Genomic DNA, 22,196 nt, shown 5'->3' with positions numbered 1-22,196 from the left:
ATACTATTTTTGCACAAACCCATTTGTTCAAAGAACCCCAAAACATTTCTACTACTTTACAGATAAAGAGTATATGGTTTGTAGTTTCTATATCATTACAATAAAAACAATCTAAATTACATTTCAACCTTAAAAATTAATTAAAAGGACATGCATCAGGGGTGCTCAACTCTGATCCTGGTGGTCTGCAGTGGCTGCAGGATTTTGGTTTAACCAAATTTGTAATTAGACCTATTTATTTACTGCTAAATCAAGTTTTTTAATCTTAGTTTTAGTTAACTCATTTGCTATATTTCATAACCCTTAATTGCCAATTTTAAACAGCTTCATTTAGGTTTTAATTGTCACCTGATTTCTTAACCAGCCATCAGTTAACAATGAGGTTGCAAATGACAAAGAAGCCACCAGCTCTAATGCTAACATGCACACATCATGAAGTATCTGTGTTAATAATATGTTTTTAAATAAATTATAGAGAAGGAAAGGATTGAGGAAAGTGACATTCATGTCTCTGGAGACTCTTCCTGTGAAGTCAATAGATGGATTGGGAAAGCATGGGGGGTCATGAGGTTGTTGGAAAGGGGTGTGTGGTACTCTCAATATCTTTGCAAAAGGATGAATGTCCAAGTCTTTAGAGTCCTTGTGCTTCCTGTTTTGCTACATGGTTGCAAGACATGGGTGCTAGCCAGTGACCTGAGATGAAGATTGGACTCCTTTGGTACTGTGTTTCTTCAGAGAATCCTTGGGTTTGACTTTGTGTTGAATAAGCGGTTGCTCATGGAGTTCCGAATGAGGCACATTACCTCCATTGTGAAGGAGTGTCAGTTACGGCACTACGACCATGTGGAGGACCCAAGTGGCTGGACCAGGCCAAGGGGACACGACCGCGTGTCTGCCTGGGGGGTTGCCAACCAGGATCCCGAGCTGTCTCATCGTGTGGTGGGTGCAGCAACATGCTGTACCAGTGCATGCTCCCCAACCTGACCTGACCTTAAGGAAAGGATCAAGAGGTACAAATCTGTTCCAGACTATAAAACATATGGATAATGTTCTCAGAAAACCAAAAATCTACAATATGACAGAGATTTGTCTTGGAAGAATGAAATCACTAACTAGCCATAAAATCAAATACCAAGTTTCATTATCTGCTAGGCCTGGCTTCAAATTAAGAAACTGGCAAATATGAAAAGCAGGGGACCTCCTGTGGCTGCAGGGTTTTGTTCCATCTGGATTTGCAATCTGTGATAATAACGGATCTCATTAACTTAGCAGTTTTTTTTCGTATGCATTCAGAAAAGCACAGCAGTATGAGTTTTACAATGAGAAGACATTTAGAAATGCTGTATTTCTGCTTCTAAATGCTTTAAACTCTCTTCTTTTCTTTATCCTAATTACATCTTGCCTGAAGAAGGGGCCTGAGTTGCCTCGAAAGCTTGCATATTGTAATCTTTCTAGTTAGCCAATAAAAGGTGTCATTTTGCTTGGCTTTTCTTTATCCTGGTATTTTACTCTATTTTCATGTAGTTTGCACCATTCATTGTATCCTAATCATGGCTATTAAAAACAAGCAGAGTAGACACTGCTGGACCAATCGACACTAAATGATGAAAGGCTGCAACTATTTCAGAGTCAGAGGCAGTAATTAGTAAATAATGAACTAAATAACCACAACATCTGGAAAAGCAGAATGAAAATCAGGATGAAAATATTGCTGAAAAGTAAGACAAAAAAACAAACAACATCATCTCCATGGAACTGCTTAGTACATCTCTCTATTATATGAGAAAAGACTTTTTGGAAAAGATTTTTTCAAGTCCCGTGAGATGAGAATGTTTCCATGATATTTTTAAAAGTCACGCCCTCCTAGCAACCATTTTCAAACAAGACCACGGTCCTCTCACCTCTCAGTTTTGTGAATGCATTTGACAGACACAGTTTCTGTTCTCTCGGCTCTTATAAATTTTAACGTTTTCCTCACTTTAAGTTCCCAATTAAAGAAGACGTATTATGTCCAAATCTTGTTGAAAAATTTCATCCCGAATGGTTATTAACAGAAAAAATGAGTACACGGGCAATCCTAGCACAGAGAAATGAGGAAGTCAAATGAATTTACGCCAAAAATGTCGATCGGTAACACAGCAAAATGGTTAAATGCGTATCAATAGACTATGCTGAAACAGTTGGTGGTGATCATACAGAAGATGAAAACAACAACTTAACAATATCCCGAAGAATATCTACAACTGTTAACACCATCTGGTCTTCCACTGGCCAAGTTACTGTTGAAAGAAGGATGTATCCAAGAAAGGTAATGTAGTACATCTTCTGCAAATAACATTAGACAATAAAGGAGATCTTGATATGCCATTCGTATTAAAAATGTTAACAGTTTCCCATTAGAATAGCTTTTGCAAAGACAATTAACAAATTTCAGAGCGAAACATTTGAAAAAGTTGTTTTATTTAATTGAAAGAAAGAAATGAAATTCAATCATGGGAAGTTATACGTCACGTGGATGCAAATGTAACACTTCACATGAAAATTAAAATCTGTTTTAATTGTACATCCACATCCCCATACATGAGCGGAAGAACGGTAAAGAGGCTAGCATGTGATGCTGGCTAAGGGGTTGGCGAGCGAAGCGAGCAGGGGACAAATTTTAATAAAAAAAATCCATCCATCCATCCATTTTCCAACCCGCTGAATCCGAACACAGGGTCACGGGGGTCTGCTGGAGCCAATCCCAGCCAACACAGGGCACAAGGCAGGGAACCAATCCCGGGCAGGGTGCCAACCCACCGCGGGACATAAAAAAAATTCAAAACATTAATTTCTACATTGATCCCAAAACATGCAAGCTGAGAAATATCAGCTAACTTAATTAGCCCAGGAGTCCAATTAAAAATAGAAGTTGGTTGGAACAAAAACCTGCAGACACAGGGGGTCCCCAGGACTGTCTTTGGGAACCACTGGTTTAAAAAAATGAAACTCAATTGCTTTTAGGGGAATAGGAAAAGAAAGACTTTCTGTTATAGCAGTAACATTGTTGTATAATCTTTGAACATATAATCTGTTTTACAATTTCCAGTGCTCATTGGGCTGTCGTAATAATTTCTTATTCCAAATTTTTGTTTTAAAGTTTGTTTCCTAATGAAGACAACTTTAATAAAATCTCTGTCGTAACATATTTAATATTCCCTTTAATTAGATTAACTAAAGCTGAAGGAACAGCTTTCAAAACCCGTTTATATTCTTTTATTGAACAATTTTTAAAGAGTATCAAAGAGGTGTCGCCTGCGAAAAAGGTAAAGAACCACTGTTCTGGAGAGAGAGAGACAATAAATGTTGATACCTGAAAAGAATTAATAATTAAACCGTGAATAAATGTTGGAGGAGAGCAAAAATCATTGCTAAAACGCTCTTCCAGAAACGAGTTTGAGAACGCCTACGCTTTGAGCACGCCCTGCGGGTGTGGCACGGCTACTGGCACGGCGAACTTTGCTGCTTCGCTCAGTCGCCCTGCCCAGAAGGCACGGGCTTTGCATCAGGTAGTGGACTTTGACTTCTTCCTGGTACGGAAACATTCAAGCATTTTATGCTATTCTGAGCAGTTCTACTTTGTTTTAGCCCTCACCACTGGGTCTTTTTTTAGCAATCGCTGTCAAATGCTGATTACACTTTATTATTACACAGCATACAAACGTACATGCTGCCTTCCATACATTTGTCCTGCAGTACTAACTTATTAAGTTCGCATTTTTTATTTTTACAAAGGTAGTTAAAGGTTCAGCCATATACCGAATGACGCTTAAATAAAATCACAAAAAAAACCTTTTGGATGACTGTTTTATGCCACTGCTGTAGTACGGAATAGGCGGTGACTTATCTGCGCAAACTCACTGAAGATCTTTAGAGAGATGGAATCACCATGCACATGAAGTGTACAAGGTAGGTTTTAGCCCTTTTTTTAGACGAGACGAAATGCACGCTTGGTTTAACTATGGAGCTTTACTGTAGGAACATAAAGTTAGGGAGGCTTCTTGATTCCACGGACATGTAGGCTTGGTGCGCAGGGTTTGTGACAGCAGTGCTGTCTCCTGTCCGGGAGCATTGAGGTATCAGGCTATCCCCTTATGTAAATAATAACGTATACGAGATTAGTTTTAGTGGGCAAAAGTGATATTCGTAGCCTCTTACTTTAACTGTTCCAACACGTAACATTGTTAAACTAAATGTCTATATGCACAGATATCTAGGCATGAGTATTTATTTAGTTGTTGGTTCGTTGCTTTTGTATGACGTCTTTTTCAAGCCTGTACGTATGTATATTTGCAGACTGGACTTTTATTAACGCCAAAACGAAGTACCCCTGCCTGGTGGTCCTCGCTGTCAATCCGTGTCTTTTTTCCAAGTACACGTGCCTTCTTGCTTTTGTTCAGACCAATTAGTGATGGGTGGTCCGGCTCGGCTCCCAAATGGCTTTTTAGTAACATTCGGAGCCTTTTGTTTTAGCCTAATTTAACAAATATGAATGGTTTGAGTGTTGGCAAGCCTTAACATTATGACACTTTAGATAAAAGTCTTTAGTGCAGGTTGGCTTTCAGAAATACCAGATGTCTCAGCCAGCTCCTCATCAACACTTACCTGTTTGGCTGGGGTCATTTGTTTTAGAATAAATGTGCTCATTTTGGTTTGAGTTGCAGAAGGCTGTGATATACCTGCAGCTTTCGGCAAGACAGTGGATGCTGCAGCAGAAGTACAGTACTTGGCTCAAGACAGGACACTTTTCCAGGGTGAGTGGATGGCAGCTGGAGGAGAGAGGACAAGCTCTCCTCCAGCTGCACGGACGGATGAGCGGTTCATAGATGTCTGTGCAGGTTTGTTATTGACCCTGTTCTGACGGATATTTTCATTTTACAGATTCTGCACATAGTAGCCAGATACTGCTTTTTTTCGGTTTTCGCTCATTTCTTAACTTCTTCCCGACAAGCTTGCATTTTTTTGCACTTTTTTACCTGCATTTGTATCACTCTTTAATTTTGTTTTTATCAGTATGCTGCTGCTGGAGTATGTGAACTTCCCCTTGGGATTAATAAAGTATCTATCTATCTATCTATCTATCTATCTATCTATCTATCTATCTATCTATCTATCTATCTATCTATCTATCTATCTATCTATTATAAAGTTACTTTCAGTATCTATCTATCTATCTATCTATCTATCTATCTATCTATCTATCTATCTATCTATCTATCTATCTATCTATCCGTTTCTGTTTCGTTCTGTATATCTGGCCTGTACCACTACACTAGCTGTCTTCGGAGCATCTGCCCCCCCCCCCTTCTTTTTTCACACAATAGTATGATCCTAGTCTGTCTTTGCATGTGATTGGCTGAATGATGTGCCCATCAAAATAAAATCCCAGGGATTCTCGGCAGAGCTGAGTAGGAGCGGCTGAAGATTCGGCTCTTCTCGTTTGCTACAAAGAATCGGTTCTTAGAGCCGTCTTGTTCGCGAATGACACCTAAGACCAGTTTATTTAACAGGGTCTATTGGCGCCCTCTCGTGGGGTTCTTCTTGCAATGTGTTCAAGGCTTGCTGAAATAGGCTCCAGCTTCCCCACGACCGTACTCTGGAGACACGGGCTAGGAAGATGGATAGATGCTGAACTCGTGTGCAAACTACAACTCTAGTTTAATGTTAATAAATTTTAGGTGGAGAAATGACCGGACTCTACTGTCATTTAATGGTCCTCTTTAACAGCAGCGTTTATTGGGAGGTTATAGTGAGAGCCCTTACTATTCTCGTCAAGTAGTACTAGGGTGCTGTACCGTGTTAGCCATTATGAATGTAGAGAAAAGCCAAGCAAAATGACACCTTTTATTGGCTAACTAGAAAGATTACAATATGCAAGCTTTCGAGGCAACTCAGGCCCCTTCTTCAGGCAAGAAGTAATACAGAAACTGAAGTTTCCTATGTTTATATACACACTCTAGGACAAGAAACAACATTGGTAAAAATTTAAATGAGAGATTTTGAATGTAAAAAATTAATAGATTCATTCAGGCTAGGGTTAATTTAGCAAGAGAGAAAAGAACAATGTATTGTCAAGATCTCTGGATAAGATAACTGTCCAACAAAGTCTTTTGAAGTTTGTAATGAGTTTTTTCAAAACAATGTGGGTCTGTAGACAGGTTGTCTGTTATTCTGAGAGATGTAAACAATCCTCATATCTGGCCATAAAACTCTTGTCTTTATTTAATCCATGTGGATTGTATTGTAATCTTTCTATTCTCGTCAAGAAAGGCGCCGTTGACCGTACTTGTCCCTGAAGGAGACATGTGTCTTGCACTCGAGGATCTCCTTCCGTCACTTTCCGTTCAGATTTTCTTTCCCATGTTAAAGTAAAAGTCGACGGATGAAGGGGAAACTAATAATTGACGGTATTCTCGGATTTTGTTGGCGTTTTGGTCCTCCTTGAATATTTTACAGATGTTGTTAATCAAGCATGCTCGTCTCGGAGTTTCGAGTGCGCTGATACACAGTGGGTATAGAAAAGAGTCACCCCCTTTGAAAATATTCACATTTTGTTGCCTCATAGCCTAAAGTGAAGTCAATCACAAAAATATTTATTATTTGCTTAATGCAACCTTTAATGTCAAAGATACAATAGCAAAAGTTAGGAAAAATAACAAATCACTGAGACTGGTAAAGGATCACCCCCAACAATACTTGTAAACTCAATAAGGCATAATCACTTTCTTCATTGCACCCAAAGATATTTGACTTCCACCCATGATCAGTTTTAATCCTTGGGATTAGTTTAGCATGAAAACATCTATTGCCGGAGCATTCCAGTGCTTGGTAGTGCAACTGAAAGGAAACTATCAGCTATGGATGGCAAGGCACTTTCAAAAGATTCCTGGGATAAAGTTGTGGACCGGCACAAGTCTGCAGATGAATACAAAAAGATTTCAAAAGTTTTATCAATCCTTAGGAGCACAGTAAGGTACGTATATAAGAATAGGAAAGTGTTTGATACTACTAGGATCCTCCCTGGATCAAGCCGTTCCTCCACACTGGATGGAAGAGTGATGAGGAAACTGGTCAGAGAGGCTACCAAAAGGCCAATGGCAACTTTGAAGGAGTTACAGGAGTTTATGGAAAAAACGGTAATTGTGTGCATGTGAAAACAATATCACAAGTGCTCTACAAATGTGGCTTCTACGGGAGTGTTGCAAGAAAAAGCCATGCCTCAAGGAAGGCCACATGAAGTGTTGTTTGAGCTTTGCCTAAACACACCTTAAAGATTCTGAGGCCAGATGGTAAAAGGTGTTGTGGTCAGATGAGACCGAAATCAACCTATTTGGTGTCCACACCAAACCGTACACTTGGCAGAAGACCAATACAACTCACCAACCATAAAGTTGAGAATGGGATGAAGGTTCGCCTTTCAACATAATAGACCAAAGCACACAGTGGCTGAAGGAGAAAAAATTGAGTGCCCTTGCACGGCCTAGTCAAGCCCAGATTTGAACCCTGTTGAAGATCTGGGATGATTTGAAGTTTTTGGTCGACCAAAGGTCACCATCCAGTTTGACTGACATTGAACAGTTCTGTAAAGATGAGTGGGCAAATATTGCTCTGTATAGATGTGCAAAGTTAGTACAGAAATATCCAAACAGGTTCAAGGCTGTAATTAAAACAAAACGTGTTTCCACAAAGTACTGACTTGGGGGGTTGGGAGATGACCCCCCCACCTGCGCTACACGCCATCAACTTCACGTCTGTGTCGCTCGCGTATTTCACATTCACCAAACAACAAATCTTTTAATTCTCGCAGATACATTCTTCATTGGGAAGAAACACTTTTTTTTTCCGTGATGGCAACACAAATTAAATGACTACAAGTCTCCGACTTAAAGTTTAAATCCGAACAATATATTCTCTCTTTTAGCTGTTCCGTTATTTCACCAAGTAATAATTTCTGTTTGTTTGCGCTAATGCGATCTTTACTGTCCTTTCTTTGAGACTTTCAAACTTTCGTACTTCAATTATCTCTAACTTTCTCTGCATGTGTATCACGCCAACGTTTTTGAACCTCTTTACGACGTTCTACTTTGTCATCTGCTCTTTGTCTTTTATTTCCGGCCCCGGGCATGGTTAAATCTCTTGGCACAAAGACTCGTCTCGTGGGACATGAAAGTGTCTCTCTGAGAAAATTACGTCTCGTCTCCTTCCAAGATATATTGTTTTATAATAGAGAGATTTTTCTGACGTGTTTCTTATATATAGTTGACTTTGATGTTATAGGTTGCATTGATTAAATTAAACTGAAAAAAATATTTTTGTGTTTTTCATTTTAGGCTGTAAAGCAACAAAATGTGAATATTTTCAAAAGGGGTAATTCTTTTCTATATGCAGTATACGTATTGTAATGTTGGCAGCGAGCAACTCAATGGATAGATGCTCTGCTCATTAAATAACTCTTTGAGGTCTCTCTATCCTTAAATGGACTGCTCGTCTTTTGTCGCCCTAGCTGGAAAATCATGCGACTTTGCAGGACTGCCATTTATATAGGCAACCCTGCTACTAATGTTGTAATGTCAGCTCATACTTGAGTAACTCATCCCTGACTGATGTAACTTATCAGTGCTGTTACAGTATATTGTATCCTACTCAATTTATTGGTGCTCTTTGGAACAAATATGTAATAATACATTTATCAGAGTTCATATGCCTTTACTAAATTGCATTAATCCAAGAGTATATAGTTTGAGTGGCACTTATTAAAGATAAAATTGTCAGAAAGCTGCTTAATTTTTAAAAATGATCCAGTTTCCAAAGGTCTTTGAAATCCTATATAAAATTCATCATAATATTTACCCATAATGCCCTTACAAATGCAATATTTCCAGAAATAAATATTAAATGCACATTTTGTAATTCACAACCAGAAGTTCACCAGAAGTTGTTTTTTGATTGCCCTGTCTCCAGAAAGCTCTGGAAAGAAATGTCTACTTGGATTGCCCAGTGTTCTTTTTTTTCCCCCTTGAATTAAATATTGTTTTCTTTGATGGCAAAAAATCAGTTAAAATCAGTTTTAGCACTTCATTTGTGGTCAATTTTTAAATATTACTTGGGAAATATTTCATAAGTGTGAATGGATCAGATGTAGTCCCTTATTTAACCTTTCCTTACTGGATATTTATTTGTAAAGTCTCTTGAGTTAAGAGCCACAAAGCTGTGAAGTCGGTTAAGCCTTCCAATCTGTCACACAATGATTTCTGCCCTTAGTACTGCTCTTATGAAAATTTATCTTTCTTTCTTTCTTTCTTTCTTTCTTTCTTTCTTTCTTTCTTTCTTTCTTTCTTTCTTTCTTTCTTTCTTTCTTTCTTAATATTTAAATGTATTGTTGTGGATCTGAGCAAGAGTTGCCAGTATGTGAGCATTTAGTGACGGTCCTCCGTTGCTGAGACAGAAAAAAGCTGTTACGCCCACCTGCTTCTTTATTTTATTTATTTATTTTATGTATTATTTATTTACTGTGGTGGGTTGGCACCCTGCCCGGGATTGGTTCCTGCCTTGTGCCCTGTGTTGGCTGGGATTGGCTCCAGCAGAACCCCGTGACCCTGTGTTCGGATTCAGCGGGTTGGAAGATGGATGGATTATTTTTTTAAATTTTATTTTCAAAAGCCATACATTACAATTAAATGCTACTCAGTCAAGCAAATAACAATAACTTAACCGACACAGCCATTTAGTTTGAAATAAATATAAAGTAGAAAAAAGCAAAACAAAACAGAATTTAACCCCCACTCAAGAGAATGAGCAACATGATTTTTTTGATTTGATAAAATAATTAATAAAACGAGTCGATCACAGTCTCTGCATGCTTATGCTAAAATGACTTTAATTAGTTCTTGCTATGCTTTAAACATTTTGGATGTATCCTCTGAGAGAGACTAAGATTTTTTCTAACTTTAGATAAAATAGAACATTGCTTACCCACCGAGTTAGGGCTCGTTTATATTCACGCTCAGAACTCGTACATGCCCGCATCATGGCTGCCACACGTTCCCAGCATTCATTTGACACGTTCTCTGAGCAGGTCCTCAGAAATTAATGCGACGTGTGCGCGAGTTGCAGTACCAGCAAAAAGTCGTAGGGAGCAGTGTGCAGAAAGCCACTTTGTGGATCCTATGGGATTGATGTGTGCGCTTCGATGTTTGATGAATGGTTCGATATGGTGAAGCAAAATGCAGACATACAAATGCATTTGTGGTGTTTTAATGCTTAAGCGTTGCATTTTCCCGATCATAATGACACAATACATTTTAAATGTCTCACGTGACAGTTGCGGCAAACAGCAATACATCACCACACAGAACACATTAAATGTATGATATTCCAACTCTCTGCACATTTAGAATCCTATGATTTATACTTGATATCACTTTCATGATGAAATGCATTAAAGTATGTATGTTACATTTTACAGATAAATTGGTAATTTCGTTAAAATAATGAATACTGTTAATAATTACACACACAGGGTTGACACGGTGGCAGAGTGGTAGCACTGCTGTCTCGCAGGGAGTTACATCGCTGGTATTCTCTGCCTGGAGTTTGCATGTTTTCCTTCTGGGTTTCCACAGTGTGCTCCAGTTTCCTTCCAAAGATGTGCAGATTTGATGCCAGTGTATGTGACTGCTTGTATTCACCTTGCGATGAGCTGATGCCCCAGCTAGAGATTGTTTCTGCCTCATGCCAAGTGCTTGCTGGAATGGACAAATCCCTGGATTGATGGATTTAATCATTAAACATCCTTTTCAGAGATATTGCGGTAAGGTGTCATCTGAATTTAATGGGTGTTCGAGGCAGTTCACATCACAGCGAAGCCAAACCTGTTCTCACCGTGATGATATCTCGCACTGCCACCTGGTGGATTCCTCCAGATTTCCGTAAAGTACGCGCGCAAGTATAAACAGTAAAACGCTTGCGTAGCTGGAGTGTCCGCTGCAACATGCGTTGCATTGCGTGAAGTATAAACCTGGCCTTCTAGTAGGTGGTTAGGGATTCTTCCAATTAATTAGGACAAGTCTGTGTACAGGTATCCCTATACACTTTATTGCTCTCCATGAGTATATCGAATACAGTAATCCCTCCTCCATCGCGGGGGTTGCGTTCCAGAGCCACCCGCGAAATAGGAAAATCCGCGAAGTAGAAACCATATGTTTATATGGTTATTTTTAGAATGTCATGCTTGGGTCACAGATTTGCGCAGAAACACAGGAGGTTGTAGAGAGACAGGAACGTTATTCAAACACTGCAAACAAACATTTGTCTCTTTTTCAAAAGTTTAAACTGTGCTCCATGACAAGACAGAGATGACAGTTCTGTCTCACAATTAAAAGAATGCAAACATATGTTCCTCTTCAAAGGAGTGCAAAGCAAGCAGTCAAAAAAAAAATCAATAGGGCTTTTTGGCTTTTAAGTATGCGAAGCACCGCCGGTACAAAGCTGTTGAAGGCGGCAGCTCACACCCCCTCTGTCAGGAGCAGGAAGAGAGAGAGAGAGACAGAGAGAGATAGAGAGAGATAGCTAGAGACAGATAAAAAAAATCAATACGTGCCCTTTGAGCTTTTAAGTATGCGAAGCTCCGTGCAGCATGTCCTTCAGGAAGCAGCTGCACACAGCCCCCCTGCTCACACCCCCCTACTTCAGCGCAAGAGAGAGAGAGAGAGAGAGGGAGAGAGAAAGTAAGTTGGATAGCTTCTCAGCCATCTGCCAATAGCGTCCCTTGTATGAAATCAACTGGGCAAACCAACTGAGGAAGCATGTACCAGAAATTAAAAGACCCATTGTCCGCAGAAACCCGCGAAGCAGCGAAAAATCCGCGATATATATTTAAATATGCTTACATATAAAATCCGCGATGGAGTGAAGCCGCGAAAGGCGAAGCGCGATATAGCGAGGGATCACTGTATCACCATTAATGGATTTGGAGGGTGCCTAAAGAGTTTTGTCCAAAATGATATTAATGTTGAGAATTTCCAAAACCTATGATAGTGCAGGTTAGGTCTTGCCTTGGACATATTTTGGACAAAAGCCTGTACACTACAAGCCCTGTTAATAATTAAAATAATAATGTTACTGTCTCAATATGGAAATTGTGTTTTGTTTTTTTTTTGTTATGCTTTGCCAAAGATTTTTGCCTTACATTTACATTATGTGAAATGATTTCTTAAGATTGTCCCCTCATTTGTTTATTTAATAGTGTAGGATGGATGTATATTAATCCAATTTAGGGTGCACTGATTTTTTTTGTTTTTATTTACATTGGTATTTCTTATTTTTCAACTAACAGTAATTAAAAATATTCGAGAGAAATGAAAAGAGCAGTCTGTTACCAAGAAAATCAATTCTTCAAATTGCAAGATTATTTCGGGATGGTAGTGTTTTCAGACCTGATGTTTGGATTACTTTTAAACCCTGTATTGCATTAGGTGGGTGTTGAGGTGTTTATGTTTTAAATGAACTCATGTAGAGATAAAGTCACTCTGGTTTCCATTTTTTTACATTTCAACACACAAACATCCTCCTTGATTTTTTAGCTAATCCTTAACTCCAGCCACTGTAAAAAACTCTCACACTGTTCCATTCCATTCAAAGTAGTGTGGTGCTGAGGTGTTACTCTTTGCAGGGCTGAGCTTGGCTCTTATCTGGGATCCTGAGGTGGTTTGTCTTGTGGTGGGTGCAGCAATGCATAGTATCAGTGCGTGCTCCCAACCTCTCTTAATTGCTGGTACTGGTCAAATGAAGTAACTTGAAGCACAAATATGTTACAGTCGTCTCAAATCTAAGTATATAATGTAGTACAGTATATAGTGAATGCGATTCAGTACACCATTTAAGTTTTTCAGTATTTAGTGTCTATATTTCAGTATACAGTGTATGTGGTATAAAAAATGAAACAAATCCTAGATGACGTATCATGAAAACTAACATCTCATGAGGCTCATGTATTTGTTAATAAATTATTTAATAAATAATTAACACTCAATAAATAGCTCAGTACACGTGAATGAAGCACTCAGCTTCCAGCAGTGAAAACTCACACATAATTTTGGTTAAGGTGAATAAACCGGTTACGGTTAAAGATGAAACCTGGCTTATTAATAATCTTCCATTACATGTGCAACTAATCATCTGGGGCCTCATGTATAAACGGTGCGTACGCACAGAAATGTTGCGTACGAATGTTTCCACACTCAAATCGCAATGTATAAAACCTAAATGTAAAGCCACGCACATTTCCACGGTACCTGATACTCTGGCGTATGCAAGTTCTCCGCTTGGTTTTGCAGACTGGCGGCACCCAGCGTCAAAACAGTGCTACTGTTCCTGTGTGTTTACCCTTTCTTTTTCAGATCCACATCCCTGGCGCGGCTTTATAAATACACTGAAATTAACTGCATATTGTTTATTAGTTTAATGCATCTGATTGTAATTAACCAGTAACAATATAATGGTCCACGGAATGGTCAAACTATTCCAAATACCATAACTGCTTTAGCATTGTTACTCTCACTGCACCTTCTTTTACTTCTTTCAGCTGCTCCCGTTAGGTGTTGCCACAGCGAATCATCTTTTTCCATATTACTCTCACTGCACCACTCTGAGCTGCTGATCGGAAAGAGAATTATCGGTATACAGCATCAAGCACATGCTGCCTCTGCCATGCTTCCTATTTGAACTGCTATTTACACAGCAAACGCTTCAAAATCTTTCCTGCATGGACCTCGCGGTTCAGAAAGAGTTTCATCCCAAGAGCTCTAAACGCAATCAGTCTGTCCATCAAGTGCTCCTTGTAGAACTGTTTGTACTTATTAGTACAATCACCTCACTGTAAACTTGCACTACAGTTATAATATTGTACAACCTGAGCCACTTTATAAAGCGCGTATTTACATATGATGACGATATCATTTTTAAGATGAAATGCAGCAAAATATGTTTATTATACAGATAAAACTTTAACTTCATTTAAATAATCTATATTGTTAATAATTAAAGGACACGGTGTTGCTATGCTAGCAAGGATCTGGCGCTTGTTCCTGCCTCGCACTGTATGCTTCACTGGGACTGGCGTGAAGGATAGAATAATTAAACATGTACTACAAAGATATTTCAGTGTTCCTTAAAAGTTTTGAAGAATCGGTGTTATAAGCTTACAGATAGCTTAATGTCTATTACAGAGCTGATTATGTGGCGATTGGGTATTTGGAGAAAGAAAGGTAAGGACAGGAAATCGGGGTTAGTACGTTTTGAAAGAGACAACACTGCTGCAATAAATTCATCGAAGGTCACGCACAATCACTGTGCCACCGTGTTCCCATGTTTAATAACATGCTTTAACTCCTATCATCAGAAACAATTATATCAAGTATACATCTCAGTATTTCAATTATTCAGAGAGCTGTAATATTACGAATGTAATGGATTCTGTGTCCTGTCAGAGGAAGACAAAACCCGGAAGCACGCAGTGATTCACACACATAGAGCACATAGAAGATCAAATACAGTGGAACCTCTAGATACGAGTTTAATTCGTTCCAGCACTGAGCTTGTATAGCGAATTTCTCGTATCTAGAACAAACTTCCCCATTGAAAAAAAACGAAATCCAGTTAATCCGTTCCGCACCCCAAATATATTAACATAAAAATCAATTTTCCTAACAAATAACACTGATAAATTATATATACTGTAGTCTACCTTTAATAAATAACACTGGTAAATAATATAACTGATCATTAAAAGAATCAAAACAGGTGTCCAAAGTGCAGTAGAGCATTCAATAAATCTTTAAATAAATAATCCTTAAAACAGTTGTGAAGTGGAGGTTTAAAATACACAAGAATAACAATCCTTTAACACGAGGTTAAAACGTCAAAAGGATGCAGTCTTTAAAAAACAGATGACAATCCTCGGTGCTTCTTCTCTGTTAGCGTCTCACCTGCGGGCTCTGCAACAGGCGAGACACTCTTAATGCAGCTGACCTTCTCTACACCGTCCTGCTTCAGCTGTTTGGCTCGCCTGTTCAGCTACACGCGAGCCTGCACTCGCTCGCTCGCTCGTTCTCCCGCACTGCCTGCCTGCCTGCCTTCGCGCGTGCGCGCTCTCTCTCTCTCTCTCTCTCTCTCAACCGGCTCGCGCTTTTCTATATATGCGGGGAGGACATGGCAGCTGCAGCCCATCAGCCACAGGAACAATCATGGATGTGGGGCAGTTTCCCACCTGTGCACTTAAGTGAGAAACCGCAGACACCGCAGATCGCGGCTCGCAACTGCTACCCACGCCCCCCTCGCGAAGCCGCAAGCTATACCCACAGCCTGGCTCGTGGCTCGTTACGCGAGCCAATGCTCGCATTTAGATCTGAATTTTTCACTCATACTTTCCTCGTATTTTGAATTTCTCGTATACAGAGGTGATCGTATCTCGAGGTTCCACTGTACAAAACAAAGCATTTAACGTGCTACTTTAGTTACGATGGGATTTGAGAAACTAGTAAATTAAATGATTTTAAGATGAAGTTTATGATGTTCTACTTTAATGACAAGATAAACTACGTGATTAAAGTGGAAATTTCGAGATTGAATTTGACATTTCGTGCTTTTTTCCCCACTGTGTGCCTATTTTTTTTTCTCTGTACCCTAATAAGCTTTCATATGACACTCAGACGGTGGGCTACAACTCGGCTTTTCACGGCGACTTTGATATCTGACAACTTCCTTTTTATTTCAGGCACTGTGCGACTTTCTGAACTTGAGCTTTCAAGTTTCTCCAACACTCTATGTCACTTGATCAACTTCCTTTTCTTGTTTATACCACTGTTTAAACCAACAAATAGTAAGTTTTCCTTGCCTCCACTTGGTATTCGTTGAAATTCTTATATTTTCCCCCATGCTTTTTCCATTGTCTTTTCACAGAAGGCTGAGCTTAAGGGTTATTTATATAGATTTGCATATTCAAAGAGGTGTAATTCTGGGAGGAGTTGGGGCAGGACAGCAGGCGCGTACATTACTTTTCACGCTGATTGGGATTTATGTAGCGGAAGAACATGGAACTTTGTGTACATACAGATTCCTGCATCTGGATTTTTCTGTGCGTACGCACAATCCCGCTTTTGTGCTTACGCCATGTTATAGTGTGAGTTCTACGCACAGCGTTATACATGAGGCCCCTGGAGTTCTCCTCTGGCAAAATGCTGTGACATCATTAAACAAGAGTTAAACGTCATCATTGAATGTGAATCTGAAAATGAGCATGGTACCTGTAATAATTTTCTTGTATTTTGTAAAAAAAGTTTTTATTTAAGTTAGATATGCATTAGGTTACTTGTTACTTTAAAAAGTAATCAGACTACTTCACACATATCCCTTTAACGTGTTAGCTAACTGCTCTCGAGCTTAGCACTGTACGTTCAGCACATCAACATAAATTTAACAATTTTTGAACTACTGAGACTAATTATTTCATTTAGGAGAAGGAATGATGTGATCACCCAAACACTTGCCTCTTGAAATATATTTTGTGTACACTTCTGCTCGTGATTGCTGAAACCGTGTGCAAAGCAAATGCATATGCAGGCTAAATCCTTAACCGTAGCCTAGTTATGGGTTTACATGGCCACATAATTAAGTTATTCATGGAGAAATCTACCTCTGTTAATCAGGTTTCTAAGAGCCCAATATCCAAATTTCTAACTGGAATAAGGGTTTAAATGGCATTTTAGAAATCAGGTTTCTGGGAATAATCGAGTTATTGAAGCACACATAAGCATGCTAATTGTTATGTTGGATGTTTGGAAGACACTAAGTTGTTTAAATGTATGTGTCAGCAGTTTGTGTTAAAAGAACAGTGGCATTTATCATATTCTTAACATGATGGACAGTATATGTCAAGTTTTTCTAAAAAATGATTTCAGCATAGCATAGGACTCTTAAATAATGAGGGAATACTTCTATATCAGTGGTTTCAAAAATGTGAATATTTTGTTATTAAAATCTTTCAGTTGCTGAGCATTGAATTTGCATCTTCAAGAAAGGTAACAAATTTGAGAGTGGAAACTGTTTTGACATCACCTTGCTGTCTACCACTAGTAACATTTGTGATTTGTCTCTTCCTAAATTGTTTGCTTGTGCTTCCTGAAGAAATCTTTACTAACTAGTAGTGTCTGAGCAGGCCATCACAAGATGCTGCTAATATGATTTCTGTAGAATTCCAAACATACGGGGAATATAGTGAGCAGAACAAAATGTATCTTTTGTCTTGATGACATACTTAGAATCTATCAACCAGGAAGTCTTCCAGAAGACCCTGTCTAGACATGGTTATTCTGTCAAATTTATTATGATCTTGTTATGTAACTATCAGATCCCTTCACCAGTCCGAACACTTGTCAATCATTTTACCATATGCTTCCAAATTATTTTGACTTATTTATCTGTGAATGTTCTCCTTGCAGCCTTTAGATCAAATATCAGTTTGATGAAAGCTCTTCAATATATACCTCCTTAAAACAAAGCCAAAAATGAACCCTTGGCATGCAGATTATTGAGAAATTATTGCCAACAAATTCTGACTATTCTAAACTTCAGCCTGTAAGACTCTGGGACTATCCCTCAACTTCCATATAACCAAGACCCTCTGCAAAAATGTAGTTGGCCAGGTAACAGCAATCACCCTCACTGAAAAAAAACTCTGGAAGTTATTGCCTACATTCTGTTCCTGGTAGTCCACTTTCTTAAAGGCAACCTTCAAGGAAGAAGTCAAATGATGTTTCAATTGTGTCAGTATCTCAACCAAGAAAGTACGCCATTAAGTCTTGCAGAACAATGACTTAAGGAAGTAAATCAAAGTAATGGTTCGTAAGTCTGTTTCCATTACTGTTCTTTTGTCATTGTTGCCTGAAACCTCTTTAGATATTCCATCAGTGCTGTCTTGAGAAGATTCTACATATCATCTAAAATTAGCTGCACCAGTCTCACTGTGGCATAGGTAGTAAGCATTAAAGCTACACTGAAGTGAAGATTACCAGTGTGGCCTGAGAAAGTGTTTCAAAGACACTGTCAAGGCCTCCATTACAAAAAGGTTGAATCAGCATGACTAGGTAAGAGACTCCTAAGTATGTAACATTCCTGATACCACCGCATATCAGCTAGGACTTTGCTTTGAAACTAACCATCTTTCTGATAAAGTGGACAAACACAGAAAAAGTAAGAGAAGGAGCAGGAAGACATCCAGATTTCCAGAAGTAGCTTCCAAATAGATCATACTGCCTTCACCTTTCTCAGATATGTAGACTCCTCAACCACCTAAAGAGGCAAATCATACACTCCAAAAGCAAACTAGTGCTTCCTGATATTTCAAATGTCTCTTCAATACAACTTCCCCGATTAAATTCCAATGAATTTTATTTTTTGTATGTGTAATCTCTAATTGTTTTTTAAGTTTGTGTCTTGTATTCATAGCTTTACATTTTAACAATGAATTATATTTTAAATGTTGTTTAATTTTTCCCTTCCAACAGGAACTACAGAGAATTTGCTAAAAATTAATTCACAATTACTGCCTGATTTTGTGAGCCCTTACTTCACCCAAGTTGAATCCTCATTTGCACCAACAGGGCAGTCTCAGGTTTCCTTTGAATAACTCGCAACCAGATAAGTCAGCCACTGTTTCAAGGGAACCAGATATCCAATCACAAACCAAGGGAGGTGTGATGATTTGAAATCAAAGATGACTTCTACAAATGCAAAGACTCTGTTGCATTTAGACAGCCATACGTCTTCCTCAAAGATATGTTGTACTGAGAATAAAGTACTCAAACAAACAGCGCATCCTCCTTGTTCAACATTAAATTTGTCACAGGATGCTGCTTTGTCATTTAGTACTCTGTTCAGACCTTCACCTCTTACTTCAGTGAAGCAATCTGGTTTTCACAAAGAAGAACTTACATCATCATCCTGGAATTGCAGTAGCCTGAAACCTGGAACTGACACCAATGAAGTAAGCACATCATTTGCCTCTGAAGTGTCAGAGGTAAAGAGAAATAAATATAAAAAAATTAAGGTATGTTATTTACATCTCATAATTAGAATGTGTTGAATACATTTGCATTTTTGTTTATGCTTGGTCAGTGGGTGCTGTTTAATACTGTATTGGTCTGTCGAGTTGTTGACATATACTGGTGTGGTTCAGATTTTTAGATTCATTATTTCTCTTTAACCTAAACGGACCCAGTGCCATCGCAGGAGAAACACTAAGAAAGAGAGAGATTTCTCTTTAACCTCCTTAGCATTGCATTTTTTTCCCCACAAAAAACATGTAAAAAGGATTTCTTTTTTTTTCTTTTTTTGGCAAGAAAAATTACATTTATTTTAAATCTGAACAGTAATGATTAATAATATTAAATGAACAATAATAACTAATAATATTAATAACAGTAATAATAATAATGATGATCTTAAAACAGTATATAATCTCAAAATTAGATTTTGTGTGGTAGATTTTGAAGCATGATGAAAGACACACTCTAACGTCACAGTTGGGACAAAAATAGCATGTTTCTTTGCAGATTTTCTTTTCAGACTGATCAGTTTTTGAACAGGTACAAGTTGGATTCTGTTTTTGTTTTTCGCTTTTTTTTTTTTTTCCTGTTGGTAGAATATACCGTATATACTCACATATAAGTCGGGTCTTAAAACCCAAAAAATCTATCCTAAAATCAGACCTTGACTTATTCGCCCATTCAAAAATGCAATACTTCATTTTTCTTGTTTTTTACATCTTCTTGCCTCCTCCAATCTTGCATCAGTTTCTGAGACAAATCAAATTTTGTTGCAGCAGCGCAGTTACCAATTTCTTTCGCTACTTCAATGACGTTTAATTTAAAACCAGCCTCATATTTTCTTTTTGTAGATAAGGAATGCTCTTACGATAAAGATGGATGTATGAGAGTGTGAGATACAAAAAACACAAATCGGTGCAAACGTTGCTTTGGAATAGTTTGGGTATTACCGTGTGGTCACATAGGCACAATAGAGAGAGAGAGCATGCGCTGATACAGCGATTTGCTGCACCCACAAAAAAAAGGCAGTGTGCTCCATGGTTAATCTATCAGGTGGGCTTTAGCTTATCATAATCCCTTGTATCAATAGCGTGAGTTTTTCCATTCGACTTATACGACCGTCATTATAAAATACTAGAAATTATACTGTAAAATCAAGTCCCTACTTATTCGCGAGTTTATATGGTAATCAGTGAATTGTCTACCAATAAGACGCTCCGGATTGATCTGCGATGTGCTGAGTTGACTGCATCACTTCAGTGATAGAGTAGATGGTGGCTGTGTGGCAATGATTTGTTCAACTAGCTGACTACATGTAAAGTGTGCATGAGAGACACGTCAGTCAGCTTTTTGTCTGAACAACATGAATACATTCCAAATATATTATTCAAGTAGATGATGAAATATTTTACTGTAATATTTTTTTGTTGCTTTCTTTTGATGCTTTCTCGTAACGGGATAGAACATCCATTTCATATCAGTATGTTCTGTACCGCCCATCATTCTATTGTAGTCGTCCACAATACAAGGTTTAGTAATCTGTAGGTTGCCTCTAGCTGGAACAGTGGTTGTAGCTGCATTATGCACAGTACTAAACATTTTTCTTGTCTTTCCATTTCATCACAAGCACATTATCTTTTTGTCAGGCTGCTAGTGCACCTTGCTTTAGTTTTGCTGTGGTAAAGTCTTCAGGCATGCCACGATGGGTGGGTTGCACTGTTCCACATCCATCAGCCTTTCTTTGTAGAAAGATTTCAAATAGCTCTAGTGTTGTAAAATTTTTTTCCATTGTTACACAGTAACCTTCGAGCAGAGACCATCCATCAACATCAGTACCAACAACGTTGCAACTCCATACTGATTGTATTTATCATCAAACTTTGTTCCTTCTACCGTGTAACAGAAACAATTTCCAAATTTATCCAGTCTTAGATTCCCAAATTATGTAGAACTTTATCCCAGAACTTGCTTTTACAGCCTGTGTGATGCTTACGCAAGACGTGTCTAATAAACCACTGACCACATCGACCGAGTGATGCTCGAATGCAACTCTTTTAGCTTGTTTTTTTTTTACAACCCGAGTAATGCTTGGGTCTAATGCTGAGGACGTTAAGATTGAAAAGGTATACTGATAAAATGCCTCAGTACTTTATTGCTTTAGTTGAATAATCTTAAGATAACTGTTAATTTCAATTCAGATCAGCTTGATCCATTTTTTTTTATTTTAATTATACCTCTGAGATCAAGGAAGAATATTTTGTTGCTGGACCCAGTGTTACAGAAGCTTGAGAAAAAAGGTGAATTCACAAAGTAAACAAAATATCTCACCTTAACCCAGCTAGGCCCCAAATAGTACCTTCTGGCTTTAGCAGGCCCAAAAATAGGGAACTGGTAAAATAACACAAAATGTACTAAAATATATCAACAACTCCAAAAAAAATGGGATAACCTGAAACTCCCAGTTTGTGGAACAAAATGGCAAACAGGAATTTTTATAAATTCAGGATTTACTTAACAAAAATAGAAAAATACAAAGAGAAGCTCAACAATGCAATTAGAGACACGAGGAGTTACCTTGATTGGTAGTTACAAGTCCTATAAATAAATCCAAACATCTGAATCCTTAATCAAAATGAGAATAATTAGACAAACAGACAAATACAGCAAAGAAAATAATTATTACATTTCTTACAATTCTTTCTTCTGCCGCAGTAAACGAATTATGTCATGCTCCTGGGCTTTCTCAGTTCACTTATTTAGCCAAGGTGAGGGCTCTGGAGCAGCAATGTCAGGATGGCCCCACCTCCTAGGGCTCCACCCACAAGAACAAGGAAGAGCAGAGCATTTAACAGAAACAGAACAATAGAATTACAAAGCAAGCCGTTAGACGAAACATAAAGAAATAAAAAATGATAACTCCAAGTTGGCAAATACAACTCGAGATAAATCAAGTTTAGAAATTGGATTTGATGGATAGACAATAAAACATAAAATACACATAACTTTGAACCAATACAGGTAAAAATCTGTGTTGAAGTCTCAAGCCAAAATTGTTGG

General features: G+C 38.3%; 1 protein-coding gene across 1 annotated transcript in view; it reads left to right on the top strand.

Moving 5' to 3' along the window:
* The first annotated feature begins 3,662 nt into the window (after positions 1-3,662).
* Positions 3,663-22,196, top strand: part of LOC114645749 (telomerase-associated protein 1) — a 168,993-nt gene continuing 150,459 nt past the window's right edge. Inside the window, exons 1-2 of the mRNA XM_051923152.1 lie at positions 3,663-3,948; positions 18,600-19,141. Of these exons, the coding sequence (XP_051779112.1) occupies positions 18,809-19,141 (333 nt within the window). The 5' untranslated portion in view covers positions 3,663-3,948; positions 18,600-18,808. The remainder of the gene's footprint in view (positions 3,949-18,599; positions 19,142-22,196) is intronic.

Source organism: Erpetoichthys calabaricus, chromosome 2, assembly GCF_900747795.2.
Source record: "Erpetoichthys calabaricus chromosome 2, fErpCal1.3, whole genome shotgun sequence".
Taxonomy (NCBI): Eukaryota; Metazoa; Chordata; class Cladistia; order Polypteriformes; family Polypteridae; genus Erpetoichthys; species Erpetoichthys calabaricus.
Note: the sequence above shows the minus strand (reverse complement) of the source record. Positions and strands in the feature narration are given on the sequence as shown.